Source organism: Neophocaena asiaeorientalis, unplaced genomic scaffold (genome assembly GCF_003031525.2).
Source record: "Neophocaena asiaeorientalis asiaeorientalis breed wild unplaced genomic scaffold, Neophocaena_asiaeorientalis_V1.1 scaffold15, whole genome shotgun sequence".
NCBI classification, from domain to species: Eukaryota; Metazoa; Chordata; class Mammalia; order Artiodactyla; family Phocoenidae; genus Neophocaena; species Neophocaena asiaeorientalis.
The window spans coordinates 810,254-830,205 of record NW_020185328.1 but is presented as its reverse complement, the minus strand read 5'-3'; the positions used below and the strand labels follow the sequence as shown (position 1 = coordinate 830,205).

The window sequence follows — 19,952 nt, the reverse complement described above, 5'->3', positions numbered from 1 at the left end:
ACGACTCTTTTATTTTCCCTGTTAAGGAACTGATTTAAATTCTGCTCAGAAATCGATAAGATTCCATTTGGCCATGTGACATACCCTGCCTGACATGCAACAATATTTAAATCTTATTAAATACTGTAAATTAACTTATATTGACTGACTTCTATCAGAAATCAGAGTCTGGATTAAAGAGCTGATGTCAAGAGTCTCAGCGTGGAGTTAGAACACTGGGTTAACTCCTGGCACTAGCACTTAAAAAGATACGAACGTGGTAAGTCATTTCACCTCTGAAATGGTTTCATCTGTGAGATGGGAAAACCACCTACCTAACAAGTTGTTGTCGACATTAAGGTTATTCATAGCACCTGGAACATAGAGATGCATTTTTCTATATTTTGTGTTAATGGAAAAAGGTTTTAAAATTATGATAGTACACTTACAGCGTTACCAAATATGCCTGAATACGCATTGACACTCTATTACATTAACAGACTTTAATATTCTCAACTAATATCAATGCTTTTAGTAATGACAGTTAATTCGCTGATATTATTTTCCTCCCCTCACTGCACCTCTCAGCGGACCACACATTCAGATGCTCTAAAATGTTATTTCTTGAGCACTTTTTACTGACACCCAATCCTTGGCTTGCCGGACACTAAAGGACAATTGGATTGACTCTAGAAAGTGTTTCTACAAACAGTGCCTTTTCGAGGCTTGCCCAGCGTCTGGTTAGTGTTGCAGTGTCAGCAGTTTACTTCAATTAAAGCACTAGTGGCAACAAGGCGTTCTTCACACAAGAAAAGAGCGCAACACTCACATATGATAGTTCAACTTGTCTTTTGGGTTGATTCTGCTGCTCGAGTTCAGTCCCCGCGAGAGGAAGCGTATTCCGCCTCATATTAAACAGAAGAGCCTCAATTCATTATTGGGGCTGCAGAAGGGCGACTCCAGCAACTGATCAGCTAGGGACTTGGCACAGAGCGGGTCCTGCCTTCGTGAGGCAAGTGCGGCACCTCAGCAACCCGCCAGCCCTGGAAGTTTGTGAGTCTCCACTTGTAAGACTGGTAGTCACCTTGACCTCCCGGACAGGTGGGGAAAGTTAGCCCTGGGCCAGAGGCGGGACGTAAAAGCGAAGGCTCAGAACTTTCCCGAGCAAAACAAGCCGTCACGTTTTCCTGTTTTCAGCGCAGCTCGAGACCCGGAGAGTTTAAGGGTGGCGAGAGCAGGTGGCAGGGCTCCGCCCACCACCACTCTTCTCCTCCCTCTGCTTGCTGCTCCACTCCCTCGGTGAGGTCCCGCCTCTGAGGCGCGCGCGAAGAGTTGTCGCGCCGTGTGTTCTGGGAATTGTAGTCCTAACGCTGGGAGCCGCCTCGGGAGAGGCGACTTCGGCCTACACACCCCATGGTACCGCGCGGCGCTGGCCGCTCCCGGATGTGTGCCTGGCGCCGGAAGAGAAGACGGCCCCCCTCTCTCGGCCCGGCCATCTTGTGGGAAGAGCTGAAGCAGGCGCTCTTGGCTCGGCGCGGCCCGCTGCAATCCGTGGAGGAACGCGCCGCCGAGCCACCATCATGCCTGGGCACTTACAAGAAGGCTTCGGCTGCGTGGTCACCAATCGATTCGACCAGTTATTTGACGACGAATCGGACCCCTTCGAGGTGTTGAAGGCAGCAGAGAACAAGAAAAAAGAAGCCGGCGGGGGCGGCGTTGGGGGCCCTGGGGCCAAGAGCGCAGCTCAGGCCGCAGCCCAGACAAACTCCAACGCGGCGGGCAAACAGCTGCGTAAAGAGTCCCAGAAAGACCGCAAGAACCCGCTGCCCCCCAACGTCGGCGTGGTTGACAAGAAGGAGGAGACGCAGCCGCCCGTGGCGCTTAAGAAAGAAGGTAAAGCTGTGGTGGAAGGTGGGGGAGACCCGGGATGGAGGGAAGGAGCGAGGGGACTGGCGGCTACCACCGGCTTCTGGAGCTCCGAGGGTCCGCGGGAGACTTGGCCGCCGATTTCTTCGCGTTTCCCCCGCCTGATGAAAGCTAGGTCCTGCGAAGGTGCTGGGAGCGTGGTAGCCACAAGTTCAAACCGCCACCTGCAAGGATCCTGGAGCCACCCCTTCCCGCCTCAGGTTCTGAGCGGAGGAGCGTGGTCGGGATCCTGGGAGGCTGTTGTCTTCCCGCCGGATTCCTTGGCGGGCGAGCGCATGGGCCGAGGTTCGGGGAAGGGAGCTCCTTTTCGGAGCGTTTGTTGTTAACGGGATGGCGGGGCTTCCGCGGCTTCTTCCTGCTCAGAGCTTTCTCTCAGCCCGCCGCTCTGAGGTGCGGTTGTGATTTTTAGGCTCCTGCCCTGCCGTCTTGTCCCAGGGTGGCGTGGGGTACCCCCGAGAAAAGCTGGGGGTCGGAGTTTCCCCCTACGCCCCCCCCCCCCTACGTTCGAGCCTATCGGATGTTGTGGAGCAAGGTGCCCTTTTAGGTGCTCCCTGTGCTTTATCGTTACCCCCTCGCCCGCACAACTATTGCAAACTTAATAACTTGCTGGAGTGCGTCAGGCTGTTGGGAGGGAGAGAAATTTGGCCACCCTGAATTGAGCAGAAGCGGGAATTCTGAATGAAGATTGGTGATGGCAGGAAATCCTGAAGCTCGTCCTCGGGTCACGATCTTTTTCTCCGGCCGGACCCCCCGCATGCAATGTTACATGTGGCGTGGCGTGGCCTGGCCTGGGCCTCGTGGTGCAAAGAGTGCCGAGGCTGTCACAGCGTTAGCTGCTGCAGAGCCCTTTGGAGTGCAGCTTTTTCTCACCATGTGCGTGAAGCATGGTCAGGATTTCATTGGCGGGTAGTAGTTGCTTCCAGGTCACTGTAAACTTCGCAGGATTGTCTTGAACTTGGTTTTTGCTCTCTCACTCGTTACTGGTTTGTCTTTTGTGATGGATGAAAAAGCAAAACAGTGGGGGATTAGAAAAAGTGTACACGATCCGTAGTAAGTAGGTGTAGGACTTAAGCTTTGAAGCTTGAAGGTTTCCTTTATGTGTTGAAAATTGAAATTTTGCCACGTGCTTCTGAAAGGAGTTCTCATTAGCTTTAGTCGAATTTGATAACATTCAACTAATTTAAATTAAAAAAATCAAAACAATTGTGTTAGGTTTTGGTTTAGAATTTTTAGAAAATACAGAGAGAGCTTTGTGAGGCTTGGGGTGAAGAACCTAGGTGGTAAATAAAACAGTTGTATTAAAATTACAGGTTGGGGAGGGAAGCACAAGTTGGGGTATTAGAAAGCATGTATATACATCGTTTAGGCTAAATATTCATTCAGCTAAGTTTTGTAGCAATCTGTAGCACAATGTAATAAATCTAATTTCTATGTTAAGGAACACTGGTTTGTGTATTTATTTAAACTGCTCAAGTTTACCTCCTTCATCACACTAATCCAAAGAAAGTACGTGAAAAAATGGAATCTGAAGTGTGTTCACCCCTTTTGAATTTTTGAAACATAAAGCATGGTTTAAACCCCTCATATGTTTTGATCAGAAAGCCCATTTTTGAAATAAGCTCTTAGCGGGAACCTAGTATTTTAAATTACAAAGTTAAAAATTTATTTCATAAATATATGACCAGGACCGAGTTCAACATTCAGTAGTCTTTCCTTGGGAAAACTTCCATTATTACCTATCAACATTTTCCTTAGGTCAGCATTTCAGAGCACACTTAACCTTAAATTGCATAAAACACAAGCCTATAAAAATATTGAATGAAAAAAAATCGTTTTGAACCTTACCTCTTAGCAGTCAATTCTGGGCATTGGGGAAGGATAGACCTGTAAACAAAGTCCCTGCCTCTTGTCATGGGATTGATTGTTAACCTGATCATGTGTTCCTTGCCTTTGAATAGAGGTCCTGGCACGATCCTAGACTTGCCTTAGATGTGTGTTTGATGTTTATATTCTTTGAATTTTGTAGTTTGTCTTTTGGCCATTTGAGGAACTTGAGAATTGACACCATCTACTCATTTGTTTTTTTAATGTTAGAAGCCTGGAATCTAGTGAAAATCAAGAGACGCTTGCATTTTTAAATGTCAGTCATTGGGTGGATTTATTTGTAAGTGTTGTAGATTCTGTAAGCCTGATACTGGATATTGGGGTGGGGAAGCAAGCCATTGTTCATTTGGGTGTGTGGTTTGGATATTACAAGGACTGGTTCCATAGCTCCACCCTAATACACTACCTCTGATGAAATTTATTTAAAATGCCTTGGTGTAAGATCTAAGATTTCTGGTCTGTCCTGAGAGTATATGGAATGGACCTTAAAATTTCACTGAAGAGTTTGACATTTACCGTTTGACCTTGGCTACCAGCAGCTGAACAATTGGGGGCATCCTGGTGGTGTTACACTTTCTTAGAAAGAACCAGAGTGAACCAACTTAATTTCTTGCGAAACCAATTCCTCAGGTGCTTTTTGACTTTGTCAGAAATTGTGGTTTGGGAATTAGAGCATACCTAAAATCTTAGTCATGAATTTAACCATCAATCTACTTCTTATCTTTAAGGCTACCAGTAATGCATATTGGTTGCCTTTTTGGCCTCTGACACTAACAGGAAAAAAGTAATGAATGAAGGGGGAAATCAGTAAATGCTTCAGCCATCACTTAGTTTCACAAGTTTCTATTTCTATGTCTTGCTTAAAAGGGGTCCTTTTGTGTATGTGGTTTTTAAAGATTCTTTGGAAACGAAGATACTTGAAAGGGCAAACCAAAAAATCTCCATAATAATAAATAAGTGGACTATTTCCTGTTGGTTGCATAACAGTATGTTTTAAAAGTTAGGTGTGGTATGTATGTATATGTATACATATATATGTATGTAGACTGCAACAGGAGAGGAAAATGGTACTTTTTTTGCTGTTAAATAGCTATTTTCAACTATAGAGAAAATTTTTTAAACATTTTTTATTGAAGTATAGTTGATTTACAATGTGTCAATTTCTGCTGTACAGTGAAATGATTCATCGATTATACATATATACTTTCTTTTTTCTAATATATTCTTTTCCGTTATGGTTTATCACAGGATATTGAATATATCAATAGTTCCCCGTGTTCTGCAGTAAGACCTTGTTATCCATCAGAGATGTAATCTTAAATGCCATTTGTTTTCCTTTCAGTTTTGTAATTACATAGAATCATCAGTCTTTACTGTGTTCTTTTTTTCCCCCTCCAGATTATATAAAATAAAATAATGTCTTCACGGGTTTTTTGGGGGGTCTTTACCTGGTGATTGTGTTGGTTTGCTTGGTTATTATTTATGAATGGCTAATGTTGTTATCTTTGGTATCTTTAAAACCAAAATGTATCATTTGCTTAAAATTTCTTTAAATTTAGAATTTTAAATTAAGAGACTGGCATCTTGAAAAGTGAGAGAAATAATGGCTACCCAAATGACTTCCAGGTCAGTTATAGAGAATGCTTTAGGGGAAAAAAGTGATTTGGCAAACTGAATGGAAGTTTGAAACAAGTTTATTTAAATAGGAATTTTTCTGAAGTACCTTGTTACACTTTAGAGATGCCCAGTGTTGGCCTTTTTCGGTGGGAAGTGCTAGTTAATGGACTTAAAGAGTAAATTTTTTTTTTCTTTTAACAGCCTAGGCCTAGTTTTTTGTGTTGCAAAAAATAATTTGCTTACGTGGTTTTTTTAAAATCATTTTAGGAATAAGACGCGTTGGAAGAAGACCTGATCAGCAACTTCAGGGTGAAGGGAAGATAATTGATAGGAGACCAGAAAGGCGACCACCTCGTGAAAGACGATTTGAAAAACCACTTGAAGAAAAGGGTGAAGGAGGAGAATTTTCAGTTGATAGGCAAGATTGTTTCTTAATCTCTTCATGTTTTGTCAGTTATAGAGAGACATCTTAACACAGATAAATTGAGCATAATTCCCAGGAAGCAGTGTGGCTAGTTAATTTTATCAGTTTTTCTAGCGAAACGTCTAAGTGTGTGTGTTGTTGTTCTTAGGACATTTTCGTAACAGTTTTTAGTATTCAAACTTAGATTTCTTGTAATGAAACACTTCAGTTATGAAGGTTACGTGTGTTTATTTTAGTTTTTATGTATATTGGTGAATAGCAGTTTTACTAGATTATAATGTGAAATGAGTAACAAGGAAGAAGTATATGCATTAGTAGTAAAGTTTTAGAGAATGTCAAAGTAATTTTCTTATGTTGGGGAGTTTCCTAGTTTTGATTTCCTTTGGGATATGAGCCAGTAAATATGTTCCTGCATCTTTGAGCCTTTGAATTTCCCTTCTTCCTTTTACCAGAAACCTTAGAAGTATATAATATTTTTTTATTTGTTACAGACCGATTATTGACCGGCCTATCCGAGGCCGTGGTGGTCTTGGAAGAGGTCGAGGAGGTCGTGGACGAGGAATGGGCCGGGGAGATGGCTTTGACTCTCGTGGCAAACGTGAATTTGATAGGCATAGTGGAAGTGATAGATCGTAAGTCTTATATTGGTTTTTATTATACTTTTATATTTGAAGCTACTTCTTTAATAAAACAAAATTTGAATTTCTAGAACTAAAGAGTATTATGTTAACTCAGTTTTGTTAGTTCTTTTTCACATTACAGTGGCCTGAAGCATGAGGACAAGCGTGGAGGTAGCGGATCTCACAACTGGGGAACTGTCAAAGATGAATTAACGTTGGTATTCTGTTTTTTTTAAATAAATACTTCTAATAAAATTGATCTTATACCTTACTAGAGGTGTACCCGTTAAATTTTTACTTGTCCCTGGGACAAGGATGGATGCTCTTATCTCAGAGCTACTTCCTTACAAGATAATGAATGCTTTTTTGGGTATGTTTGGATTATAATGTATCAAATGACCAGTTTTTCTACATTTCAAAAATATATGATATTAATTTTTCTTTTAATATGGATATATAGCTTTTATTGAAATCCTATTTTGAGGTTATTTGGGTATTATGTTATTGTATGTTTCTTATTTAATAGTTCTTATTCTAGCTATTGACCCCTTTGGTGATGACAAAAATTTGAAAAGCCAGTAAGGCTTTATTTTAGAACTAACTGCTGTCATACTACTTTTTGAGTAATGTACTTGAGCTATAACTTGGATCAGTATACATTTTTAATTATTTTCTCTTAGTGGTCTACTGGGGAGTAAATTTAGTAGGAAAAGACATTGGGAATGTGAGAATTTTAAAATATTTCTGTGAAGACTTTCAGCTACATGTAAATGGACCTAGATGCCTTTTTTTTCTTTCTTTCCTTAGAGAGTCCCCCAAATACATTCAGAAACCAATATCTTATAATTGCAGTGACTTGGAGCAATCAAATGTGACTGAGGAAACACCTGAAGGTGAAGAACATCCAGTTGCGGACACTGAAAATAAGTAAGTGATTTGTGTGTACGGTAGCGGTAATGCTCGAGCATTGAAATGTTTGGGGTTTAAAAAGAAAACAACCTGTAGGCTTAATGCTATTATCTATTTGCTTTTTAAAAGGAGAGACTTTTGTACTCCATTCCCTCAAATAGTGTTTAGAGGAGTGGTTTACAAATGTATATGTTGGGCTCTAATGGTTTGACAAATAGAAGTGGTTATTTCTATTTGAAGTTACCATTGTCATCTTAAAAAGATAGGGAAGATATGTATTTTAGTAAATCCTGTTAACCCTAAGCACAAAAATAGCCGTTTTAACCTGAGAAATATTTGGAACTCATAGTTCAAAGTACTTTGGACTCTGTGTAACTATACAAATTTTATTCTAATACAGTTTAAAATGAGAAAACATGACCATTTTAAAATTAGTTTCTCCATCTCCTTGAAGTTTTTTTTTCCATCAACATAGAATTTGGAACATAGCATTATTGGCTTGTTTTAAAATGTGTGAGGAGAGCAAGCACCAGAATATGTTGTCAGTTCACTAGAAGATGGTTTTGAAATTGTTTGTTCAAGGGTGGGGGAGAGTTTTAAAGACTCAAGTTATGCTAGTAGAAATAACTTAATGCCTTCCTCTGGTTTCCATCAATACAAGCAGAAGTTATATGCCAGGCATTTCTTTCGGTATGTGGTGTAAAGTCTTGCATTACAGATTATTTAGGTCAGTAATTCTTAATCAGGGCATATTCAAATCATTTAGGGAGGCAATGCTTTTCTAAACTTTTCTTTTTCTCCAGAAGGAGTTGTTCTTACAGTGAACCATTATTAATGATTGGAAAATCATATTTTGTGGATTTGTTTGAATAAGGAATAATAATTTACTATTGGAGAGAGTAGATAAAAATACATGGTGTTAAGTGATGTGTAGAACTTGGTAATATAAATTAATTTATACGAAACTATGGAGTCTTAATTTTGTGTGGTAAACAATGAAATTGTGATAGGTGAGACATATGAACCTTACGTAACATTAAGTACTTTACAAAGCTCAACATAAATGTTGTTCCCCTAATGAAGAGTTCATGTTTAACTCACTTTAAGATTAAGAGTAATCTGGGGGGCTTCCCTGGTGGCGCAGTGGTTGAGAGTCTGCCTGCCGATGCAGGGGACACGGGTTCGTGCCCTGGTCCAGGAGGATACCACATGCCGCGGAGCAGCTGGGCCCGTGAGCCATGGCCGCTGAGCCTGTGTGTCCGGAGCCTGTGCTCCGCAACGGGAGAGGCCACAAGAGTGAGAGGCCCGCGAACCACCCACCCCCTGCAAAAAAAAGAGTAATCTGACAAGATTATAACTGTTTACCAGAAGGAAAGGATGTTATTGATAGGGTATTGGCAATAAATCCTTAGCTCAGTTCCGAGGACTAAAAAGGGGGTATTGGGTCAAAAGACCATGATGATGACATTAGAACAGTCTTACTCCAGAATAGGGGAGAATCTGAACATAGTATTATGTCTTGCATATGCAGGTGTAAATTTAAGAAACAGCTTTGGCTGAATTTGATTAGCTTCCTTATGTATAGTTCTAGAGCTTCTGTTTTGTCTCATTTGATCCTTACAATCCTACCCTTGACAGTAGGTGTCATGGTTTCGTGATATGATAAAGGTATGCTGAGTTCTTTTCTTGGCTGTGGTACAACTTAGGCGTAGCCTAGGACCTTTTTTCAGTCTTTAGTTTTCTGATATGTTAACTGACAGGGTTGGACTTTACAGTCTAGATCTCATCAATTCAGTGTAAGCTTGGTCTGGGAAGTTTTAAGATGGGATTTGTCAAACAGTAAAGAGTAGTAGCACAGACAGGAGATATTTGAGCAAGGCTAACTGAATCACCTGCTATCTTTGGAAAGCAGTGCTCCCAAAATAGCAAACAACTTGTTTGGTGACAATTGGAAATTGAGATTAAATAGTGGATTCCTAGGCCCATGCTTTGTTTCTGTAAAAAGGGAAAGGGATAATATGTAATAGTTATAGCCTGAGAATTATATTTAGGAATAACTAATTTGGTGTTAAGCATTGAAACCAGTATTTTGTAGAAACTTCCATTACTAGTGAAACTGTAGTCTCCTTTTCATATACCGATTCGTTTGAAAGTTGGAGTATATAACATTAAGATCTGTAGAAATTAAAGATTTGCCTTAAGTGTTAAAGGATAGGGGAACAGTTCTTTTATATTCTAGAATATGGAACTTGGTTGCTTATGGATGTCCTAGATGATTACCTTCATATATGTTATAAATTATGTATTGTGAAAAATTATGGAAATTTAAAAATGTGTTTTAGGAGAAGTTAGGTTAATGATTTTAATCACATAGTGTAAGTTTTAAAAACAGTAGTATGGTTTTAAAAAATGTGTTCTAGGTTTGATATAGCCAATTCAAGATTGTGTTACTGATAGATGATCATTTAAGAGTTTATGAAGATGAATTGTATGTTCCTTAGTTATCCACGCTTTCAATAATTCAAACATTGGATTCCTGGTCTCTGCCAAGTCACATGTTAGCCACTGGGTTACAAAGAAAACTGATTCTCCTGTCCTTGGGTAATCTAGAAGATTACCAACCAGCCAAGGTTAACTTCCTTACTTATAATTGTAAGTTATATGATTTTATAAGCCCCCTTACCACATGTAAAACTTAAAACATTTTCACACAGGGAGAATGAAGTTGAAGAAGTAAAGGAAGAAGGCCCAAAAGAAATGACTTTGGATGAATGGAAGGCTATTCAAAATAAGGACCGGGCAAAAGTAGAATTTAATATCCGAAAACCAAATGAAGGTGCTGATGGGCAGTGGAAGAAGGGATTTGTTCTTCATAAGTCAAAGAGTGAAGAGGTAAAATGAAGTTTTGTGGTGTTTGAAAATGTTCAGATGTCTTGAATTGCATTTAACAATTTTTATGTTAAAATTTCACATGGGTAATCTGTTTATAAAAAGTTTTACATAGGATTATTTGAGGCAGATAAATTGCCCCAAGAGGAAAATAAACTGCATTATCATATAGTCTAAGAAATTATTCTTTCAAATTTGTGTAATATTTAAAAAAATCTTAACTGGGAGTCATTAAGACTTGTATTAGGTTAGGTGGCTTGCATTTTTATGTGGGAAACTGTCTGCGTATGCCATATATAATATCCAGGAATCTTTAGTAAATGGTATTATCCTTCTTTACTGAGGGGTGATGTCTTGTAAAGACCAGAGAATTAATTTATGAGTTTCCTTTCCTTAGGAAACAAGGAAACTAATGAAAATATTTGAGAAAAACGTGTGTGGCTTTTGATTTGGTAGCTTCTATTTAAGCCTTGGGGCACATTCTTAGAGGAAAATCTCACTGCTGTATCCTTTTAGGGTTTGTGTAAGTATGAGATTTTAGTCACAAAGTTAAATTGAAATGTTATGAAGGCAACCTGTAATAAAAAGATTAAATAAAATCCACATTTTAATTTTCTAAACAAAAAAATAGCTGTGAAATAAACTTGGAAATACTTTTAAATAAAATAGAGGTTTGGAGATGATTTTTTTTTTTAACTTTTTTTGTTGCTGTTTGTTTTTGGGTTTTTTTTTGCGGTACGCGGGCCTCTCACTGTTGTGGCCTCTCCCGTTGCGGAGCACAGGCTCCGGACGCGCAGGCCCAGCGGCCATGGCTCACAGGCCCAGCCGCTCCGCGGCATGTGGGATCTTCCTGGACCGGGGCACGAACCCGTGTCCCCTGCATCGGCAGGCGGACTCTCAACCACCGCGCCACCAGGGAAGCCCTGGAGATGATTTTTTAAACATTGACTTCATGAAGGTATTATAAATGAGGATATTGTCAATTCCTGTAGGGAAGAAAAAACATCTTCCTTCATTAGAATGCTTTTGGTTATTTTTTTGTAGTTCTTGCAGACAAAGTTGTTTTGTGTATCTGTAAAACAAAGAGAATTCTTTATTTAAAGAACCATGGAAGTTCACTTCGGGGAGATTGTTCATTTGAACTAATTATTAAACTGTTCAGGTTAATGTGAAAGAGGTATACTTTGGCACCTTGGAGATAATTATTCATGACCTTTTTGGGGTCCCGATGGAACTTTTCTCCAGAATAGGACATAGATATAAAATGTTTTGATATATTGTATCATTAGTATCATTAATACCCTGAAGCCTCTTCATGCATTTTTTAGACATCAGGTTAGGTGTCCCAGCTTTAAGTATTATTTTACATTGAGCTTTTAAGAAATAACTATTACACAAGGTGATGTATATAATTAGAAATTTTAGAAAATTATAAAATGTGAAATTGGTGGTGAGTAATCTTGAAATCAGGACATTTTCATTATCAAGCCACTTTTGTATGTTTGGACCCTTATAGTTATGCTGCCTTTGTGGTGTATGTACATGAAATCCAGCCTTACGGGCATATATGGCCTTATCATTTGAATACAGATTGATCTCAACTTAGAACTTTTTGGTTTTTTGATTTTAAAATGGTGTGAAAACAATGCACATATAGTAGAAACCATAGTTCAAATTTTGAATTTAGATCTCCCAGGCTGAATATGCAGTGCTCGCTACTCTTTTGTGATGCTGGGCAGCGGCAGCGAGCTGCAGTTCCCAGTCAGCCTCCTGATTATGAGGGTAAACAACTGATACACTTAAAACCATTCTGTTTTTCACTTTCAATACTGCATTTAATAAATTATGTGAGATATTTAACAGTTTATTATAAAATAGGCTTTGTGGTTTTGTGTTAGATGATTTTGCTCAACTATAGGCTAATGTAAATGTCCTGAGCACATTTAAGGTAGGCTAGGCCAAACTGTGATGTTTGGTAAGTTAGGTGTATTAAATGTATTTTGGATTTAAAGATATTCAGGTTTTATCAGGATGCAACACCATTGTAATTTGAGGAAGATCGGTATGATAGGTCTTCAAGTTTGTTGTATACAGTGCTTTAAGTACTCTTTCTCTTTTATCTTCATCTTCACAACAAATATGAAGTAGTTAGGGAAAGAAAGAAACTTTGAGAAATGGAGAACTGAATTATTGACAGCTGAGACCAGAGCTCTTATTTCCTCATTGTCATACAGTGCTCTAGAAAAAAAACTTTGTAAAAAATTTATCCTACTAGTTAACTTGAAGGTTGGGGATGTAACCTGAACATCCAGACTTCCTCTTTATTATAGTAAAACCTTCAATATGTTTTCAGTAGTATATCAACTTAAGTTTTTTTGCTTCTGTGCTCTGGAAACCTATAAATGCTTTTAATTGATAAATTGATATCATTGCAATAGCTAACGTTTAAAATCAGAGACTTAGTATATATCATTGACTTTAATTTGCTAGTGATTTTGTGGGTTTGCATCTGTGTTTTATGCTCCTTTATAATATTTTAAAAAGAATCTTCTGTTGCCTTTAAAGTTAACCTAAAGGGATGACATTTAATTTGGGTATTCGATGATTAAAGGAATGAAAATCTGTGTAAAAATACAAAATTTATTTGTACTTAAAAGGTAATTATTAACAGTTGTAATATTACAAGCTATTTAGAAAGAGTGAAATATCTCTTCAGGAAAGAGGATTATATGTGTATTTAGAAAAATCAAAACATACTTTAAATTAGTATGAGAAGTTTCTAACTAGAAGATTAAAACCCATTCACCGCAAGCATACGAAAGAGATCAGACATTAAGCAGTGTAAAATTCTCTGGCCTTTTTTTTGCAGAGTCCATTATGTAGCTTAGGATCCTGGGTTTCCCAAATACGATGACTTCATTTTTAAGAAGGTTCCTGTGGTAAATTTAAGGCATGGTTTTATTTGGGCACAGCTTTTCAAGGTTCCTTTCTTACGTAACGTTGTGTTTCACTTGAATTTGTAGTTCTCCAATTTATATGGAAGAACACATAGTTAAATATGAACAGAAAAGCATTTTGAGAAGTTTATATATAATTTCTTTCCCAGGTCATAGTTGGAAGAGTATAGAGCAAAAGTTCTCTTTAAAACTTAAATATTCAATAATGTCTCTAATAGAAATATATACCATCTATCCAAGTCTTCCTCAGAGGTTCACATTGGAATGCTAATCTGAAGGGCATATTTTAAATGTACTTATTCATACTTCACTGCTAAAGATGATGATGCAGTAGGTGTGAGATGGGGCCCAGCCACTTGAATAGTTGTGATTATATCTCTAATCAAGACTTGCTAATATCATCTATAATTTAAAGTTAAGGGAACATGAAATAGAGAAAAGTGAAAGGAATTATTCCTCCTAGATTACTGTAGCTGATCCCAAAGCTTACTTATTACCTGTAGAGGTGTTTCTATATTTTTTCACACAAAGAGCAGGTTGGATTTTTGGTCTTTTTAGGAGAAAACTCATTTAGAAGTGTGCAACATTACTTTCCTATTAATCATCCAGTGGCCTTCACTTAAATTTTTAGGCTCATGCTGAAGACTCAGTTATGGATCACCATTTCCGGAAGCCAGCAAATGATATAACGTCTCAGCTGGAGATCAATTTTGGAGACCTTGGCCGCCCAGGACGTGGTGGCAGGGGAGGACGAGGTGGCCGTGGGCGTGGTGGACGTCCAAACCGTGGCATCAGGACTGACAAGGTAGTTTTAAGGCTTCTTTTACCCTTTTAAGTAATTCGAGGACCTCTTTCCATATATCACTGCCCTAGGTCCTTTTGGGGACATAAGTCGAAGAAGAAAAAGGTTGACATGCATGCCTTTAAGAAATTGCATTTTAGGTTATATTTTTTTGTTTTTAAAGCCACTTACGTGACTGAATAGTGCTGCCAGTAGTTAAGTTTACCACCCTTCATCGAGTACTTATCTGGTGCCAGTTATGGTACTGTGCTAAAACAAAAACAAACAAAAACCCCACCATTTTACAGAAGATGAAATTCAGGTGAAGGGAACCAAGGTAATTCTTGGCCTTTGGTAAGGTCTGCCTGAAATGCCAAATACTTACTTTGCCTTGACAAATCTTCACTGCTTTTTAGGGCTCAGCTTAATAAAACCTTTGTTTCCTTTGTATAATTTTGTGGCATTGACTAATTGTTTTTGGTTCATGAGAGCTGTTCTGTAAGTTGGGATTCATTTGTGTCCTATTTTCTGTAATCTCCGTTGCCTTGTACTAAGTGTGACAAAAAACAAATTCTTCTGAAATACGTTGATAGAAGCCCTAGTAATTGGTAGATTTGAAATGATCTGTCGGATGCCAAAGTCCATGGTTTTAATGACTAGATGTTACTAAAATATTAGAGATAACTTGGGTTAGTTTATTGTCTCTTATGGTCTACCTAGGAAACAACCATAATGTCCTCCTGAATTCTCAACGCCTGATATGCAAATTGGGGGACCCATCTGCTTGATTGAGTCTGCCAATGTTTGATTATAGTGGTAACTTAATATCCTAGATTTTATGGTCACCCATAACAATAGTGATTTTTTATTTCTTTCTGTGACATGGGTTCTTTTTAAAGGCATTGTGTATGGATCTTTTCAATACTTTTTTGTATTGTAAAAATTTGTATTTTGACTGTAAATAGCCATGAATGTGCTGCTTCAATAATTGTAATTGGTTTCTTAGCCTGCTGTCACATTGCTGCCATTCTTATTTAGCAAGTGGGGAAAATAAAAGGATACTGAACAACTGAGTAAGAATCCACATACCTACCTTGTGTGAATCTACTTGTGTGATTTATTAGAAAAATAACCCATGCTGTTACTAGGGAATTTTCTGAGATCTTGATAGAAATTTAGGACAAGGCTTATTGCAAATATTTGTAGTCCTATTCTTTTTTTTTTTAATTGGAGTATAGTTGGTTTACAATGTTGTGTTAGTTTCTGGTGTACAGCAAAGTGAATCAGTTATACATATATCCACTCATTTTTAGATTCTTTTCCCATATAGGTCATTACAGAGTATTGAGTAGAGTTTTCTGTGCTATACAGTAGGTCCTTATTAGGTATCTGTTTTATATATAGTAGTGTATATATGCCAATCCCAATCTCTCCCCAACTGTAGTCCTATTCTGATCCATAATTTTGCCTTTCAAAAGTAAAAGCTTTGACATATTTTACTTATTGTAATAAGACTAAGTTTTTTTCAGAATTCTGTGTCTAAATGTAGACACTGGAAATACATTAATAAGATTTGAAAATCTTTAATTTTGCTTCTGTTTCTTTTTCAGTCAAGTGCTTCTGCTCCTGATGTGGATGACCCAGAGGCATTCCCAGCTCTGGCTTAACTGGATGCCATAAGACAACCCTGGTTCCTTGTGGACCCTCCTCTTTGAGGCTTGCATGCTTAAGGATCCCAAACGACTAAGAAATTTAAAAAAAAAAAAAAAAAAAAGACTGTCATTCATACCATTCACACCTAAAGACTGAATTTTATCTGTTTTGAAAATGAACTTCTCCTGCTACACAGAAGTAACAATATGGTAGTCAGTTTTGTATTTAGGAAATGTATTGGTAGCGGGGATGTTTTCATAATTTTCAGAGATTATGCATTCTTCATGAATACTTTTGTATTGCTGCTTGCAAATATGCATTTCCAAACTTGAAATATAGGTGTGAACAGTGTATACCAGTTTAAAGCTTTCACTTCATTTGTGTTTTTTAATTAAGGATTTAGATGTTCCCCCTATTACAAACTGGTTTTAAATATTGGACATAATAGCAGTTTTAATACCTGCTTTGCATTTTCACACATGGTCAACTGAGACATGTAAACTTTGATTGTCAAATTTTATGCTGTGTGGAATACTAACTACTTTATGTATTTTAACTTAGTTTTAATATTTTCATTTCTGGGGATAAGGTCTTTTTTCACTTCTCATGATAGCTGTTATATATGCTAGATCTTTATATACAGAAATATCCGTACTTGAACAAATTCAAAGCACATTGGTTTATTAACCCTTGCTCCTGCATGGTTCATTAGGTTCAATTTATAATTGATTCACAATTTTAATTACATTTACTTTTAAAATATGTCACTTTCCTGTTTTAAAAACCAATCTAGACACCTTACTGGTGAAAGTTGTTTAAGCTACTTATTGTTGATAGACACATACTGTCAAGTGAAGTAGTTTTATGGGTGTTGGGTTTTTCCTCCTCCAGTAGGGTGGGTGGAACAAGTTAATTTGGCTAATGCGTAATATTTAAACTGCTCTGTAAAGTAAGTGGCCGCTCAGTATGATTTGTATGTGTGAAAGGTCCCAAATCAAAATTGTACATCCATAATCAACCCTTCAACCCTTGTTCTAAAGAAACCAAAGGGCACTGGTTAGTATGGTAAGTGGTGGGGGGGGTATGTTAATTTTTGGAATTTGGAAAGCAGACAGCTTTACTTTATAAGGTTGGAACAGCAGCACCATCCATGAAATACATACCAAAAATTTTACTGTTTCTGAATTTCCTATATTGCTATTCATTTTGGTCTTAAGTTGATAGATTCCACAGAAAGTGATAAGTATTTTTTACCTCTTCCTCCGTTAGAAAATTAGGTTAATAATGGATTTCTTGATCGAGAGCATCACCACTGACTAAAACATACATGGAGAGAATAACAAACAGGCTTTCTAGGACCTTTTTTTTTTAAGTCTTCTGCAACATTTATTGATAAACAGGAAAGGGGTTTTATTTACAGTTTTGAAGATCTTTTTGTCACTATTAGTAATTTTCTATCTATGGTAATGTCCAGTTTTTAAAATACTTTATGATTTAAGACTTTAAATCATAAAATGTCTGTTTAGCTGATTAGTTCTCCCCTATACTTCTAAATGAGAAATTGTACAGTACAAGTGTTGTTCATTGGGATTAGATTGATTAACCTAGTTACCTACTAGTTTGACATCTTAGGAAGGAGGTAATTGTTTTTTTTTAATGATGGATAAACTTGTGCTGGTGTTTTGGATCTTATGATGCTGAGCATGTTCTGCACTGGTGCTAATGTTTAACATAATTTTATATTTACAAACATACCTGCTACCCAGAGGCAAGTATTAATTTAGTCCATATGGACTTTTACCCCTCTTGAGATTGCAACATACACACTCCTAAACACACTCATACATAAGTGTGTTTAGACTTAGAAGTATCTTAACACATTTCTGGACATGAATGTGTTATAAACCTCCTGATTTCTAGCAACATATAAAAAAACACTGCTATTAAAAACCCATCACAAGTTCTATTCATTGTCAGCCATTGCTGGCATTCTGTCACTAGAGAATACACAGCAATATCTGGTATGTTGCAAGCTTTCAAGATAGCTTGGAATTTAAAAGTTGGTCCATTAGTTGTATCTGATGGATGTAAATTTGCCTCCTAGTTCACTTTGTGTCAAGAGCTAAAACTGTGAACCTAACTTTCTCTTATTGGTGGGTAATAACTGAAAATAAAGATTTTATTTTCATGCTCACTTCTTAAAAGTCATAAAAACAATCAAATAGGAGCCCATTTATCGTCATGTGTTTTCTGACTATGTGTGCACCCCCAAGGGTAATGCTCATATTTCTTTTTTCCTCCTTAAACTTAGGTTTTGTTTATGTGGGGTGTTTATTAAACTAGGCTGTCAACATTTGGGAGGGATACCTATTTTAATTATTATAATAAGAAAGTTCTTATAAAATGAATTTCAAGGACTGACAAGACAATTGGCATTTCTTTTTAGCAAACCATGTTTTTGAGTGTGAAGGTTAACCATACTGAATGTCGGGGGGTCGTTTGTTTTTTGGTGGCTGATAGAATGTTCTAAATATTGATACTTTTAAATGGAAATAATGCCAGAGCTTATATTTTTTATTAACATGTTTCCAGTTTGCATTGATGATTGGGATGAGGTCTCTTTTTTTATAATTAAATGTTTTGAGACCTGTGCGGAGTTATGAAAGATTTTAATATGTGTTGCTAGGCACTATATGTCTAAGTTTACTCAGTTTTATTTAAAAAGTGGAGGCAGGACATATATCTAGTTGTAAATACATTTGGGGCTTGTTGGTGTGGGTGTGGAGGGAGAATATTAAGTGTTCATTTTGATTGTGTTATTTTTTGAATTGCTGTAGATGGTTGTCCTGAAATAGAAAAATTTTGTTATGCTGTTAGGGAATTGCATAGAAAGTCTGAATACGGTATATTGGATTTTTAAAATATATTTTTAAGAGCACTAGCATAATATGGAAAGAATCAACAAATAGTAAAGGGCTAAATAAAAACTTAGAAATGTGGAGCTACTAGAACTGGAATGATTTTGACTTTAAGGTAAGATCATATCAGGTATACCAATGGACATCTGTATCCCAACGTTGAAGTAATTGGTAAAGCAAATTTTCAGGCTCTCAGATGCCTGTAGTTCTACTTTGTAAAGAAAATAAGTAAATGCTCAGAAAATAGATTCTAATGCAGAGATTTGTAATTCTGCTGAGATTAACATGTAAATAAATGTTTAGGGAGTCGGAACACTTAAAAGCCACATCTCCAGGTTCACTGGAGAAAGCCCAGAACGTGATGACTAGAATGCTTTACAGTAGTAACAAGGCTGTAAAATCCCTAGTCAAATTTTCAGTTCTAGTAAATAGTGAGATAATCTATAAACATTGTAAAACTATCAGGTTTTATCATTGAGCTGTATGTTAAGTGGCAGCTTTCAGAAATTTGGGCTCAATGATATTTTGCTCGGCCTGGGTTTACCTATGACATGTTCTCTCAGCTTCAGAATCTTGCTTGATGTAAGTTAGACAAATAGAGAAGTGATTGAAATAAGTCAAGCTGAGAGGAATTCATTAGATCAGTAATATGGGGAAAGGTTGTAACCTAAAGGATAAGCTTAATTTCAGAAAGTGATTAGGATATAAATTATTGAAATCATTACTAACATTGGAAATGAGTAATGAGTATCATTTAAATAAGTGCTATGTCTAAGCCAGGGGTCAACAGATTTCAGCCTGTGGCCTGTTTTTGTATGGCTCCTGAGCTAAGAATGGCTTCTACATTTTAAAAGGATTAAAAATTATTCTATAAAGATGTGTGTAGCCCACAAAGCTTAAAACATCTGGTCCTTTACAGAAAATGTTTGCTGACCCCTGATCTAAGCATCACTCAGGTCAACATATAAGTTCTTTTCTTAAAAAAAGTTTACTTCCAGGTACAGATTAAATCACCCTACCTCCTGGGAAGTTGTGAAATTAGAAGTATTAAAAAACATTTTTTTTTACCCCTTACCTCTAATCAGAATAAGGGCAAGATACTTGATAGCTTCTTAGTAAAGAAGATCTTGTTATTTAAAAAATTGTTTAGCTTGCAAATTCTGAAAGCTGTTAGGAAAGTATAAATTTGCTAAAATAGTATATTTAGTGCCTGATTATAGTTTTTCACATTTAGTGGCACTTAACCACTTAGTGCTAAGATAATTCTGTTGTGCTAATTTTGACTTTTCCGTAAGATGAGAATTATGTTGTATAGGTAAGACTAATGTCTCTTAACTCCATAGGTTGACTGGGGCGGGAATTAATGGCTTCTGAGGACTGCATTTCTCAGCTTAA

The 19,952-nt window shown here is 37.3% G+C and overlaps 1 protein-coding gene across 4 annotated transcripts; it reads left to right on the top strand.

The window, feature by feature from the left end:
- The first annotated feature begins 1,430 nt into the window (after window positions 1-1,430).
- SERBP1 (SERPINE1 mRNA binding protein 1) lies at window positions 1,431-18,638 on the top strand. 4 transcript variants are annotated; one of them, XM_024734552.1, is made up of 8 exons: window positions 1,431-1,872; window positions 5,674-5,824; window positions 6,322-6,462; window positions 6,593-6,664; window positions 7,303-7,377; window positions 10,074-10,251; window positions 13,837-14,010; window positions 15,597-18,638. In XM_024734552.1, exons 1-8 carry the CDS (start codon window positions 1,560-1,562, stop codon window positions 15,651-15,653), a joined length of 1,161 nt encoding a protein of 386 aa, XP_024590320.1. In that variant the 5' UTR covers window positions 1,431-1,559; the 3' UTR covers window positions 15,654-18,638. The 4 variants fall into 4 exon arrangements, with proteins under 4 accessions (XP_024590320.1, XP_024590319.1, XP_024590318.1 ...); XM_024734551.1 differs by having other exon boundaries at window positions 1,449-1,872; window positions 6,575-6,664; XM_024734550.1 differs by having other exon boundaries at window positions 1,451-1,872; window positions 7,258-7,377.
- The last annotated feature ends 1,314 nt before the right edge of the window (window positions 18,639-19,952 follow it).

What these genes read in the sequence shown, in the direction of transcription:
- SERBP1 (XM_024734549.1), top strand. Translation starts at nt 1,560, where the DNA reads ATGCCTGGGCACTTACAAGAAGGCTTCGGCTGCGTGGTCACCAATCGA. An exon ending in CGTGGCGCTTAAGAAAGAAG is followed by an intron (nt 1,873 to 5,673) that starts GTAAAGCTGTGG and finishes AAATCATTTTAG; the next exon opens with GAATAAGACGCGTTGGAAGA. An exon ending in GGAGAATTTTCAGTTGATAG is followed by an intron (nt 5,825 to 6,321) that starts GCAAGATTGTTT and finishes TATTTGTTACAG; the next exon opens with ACCGATTATTGACCGGCCTA.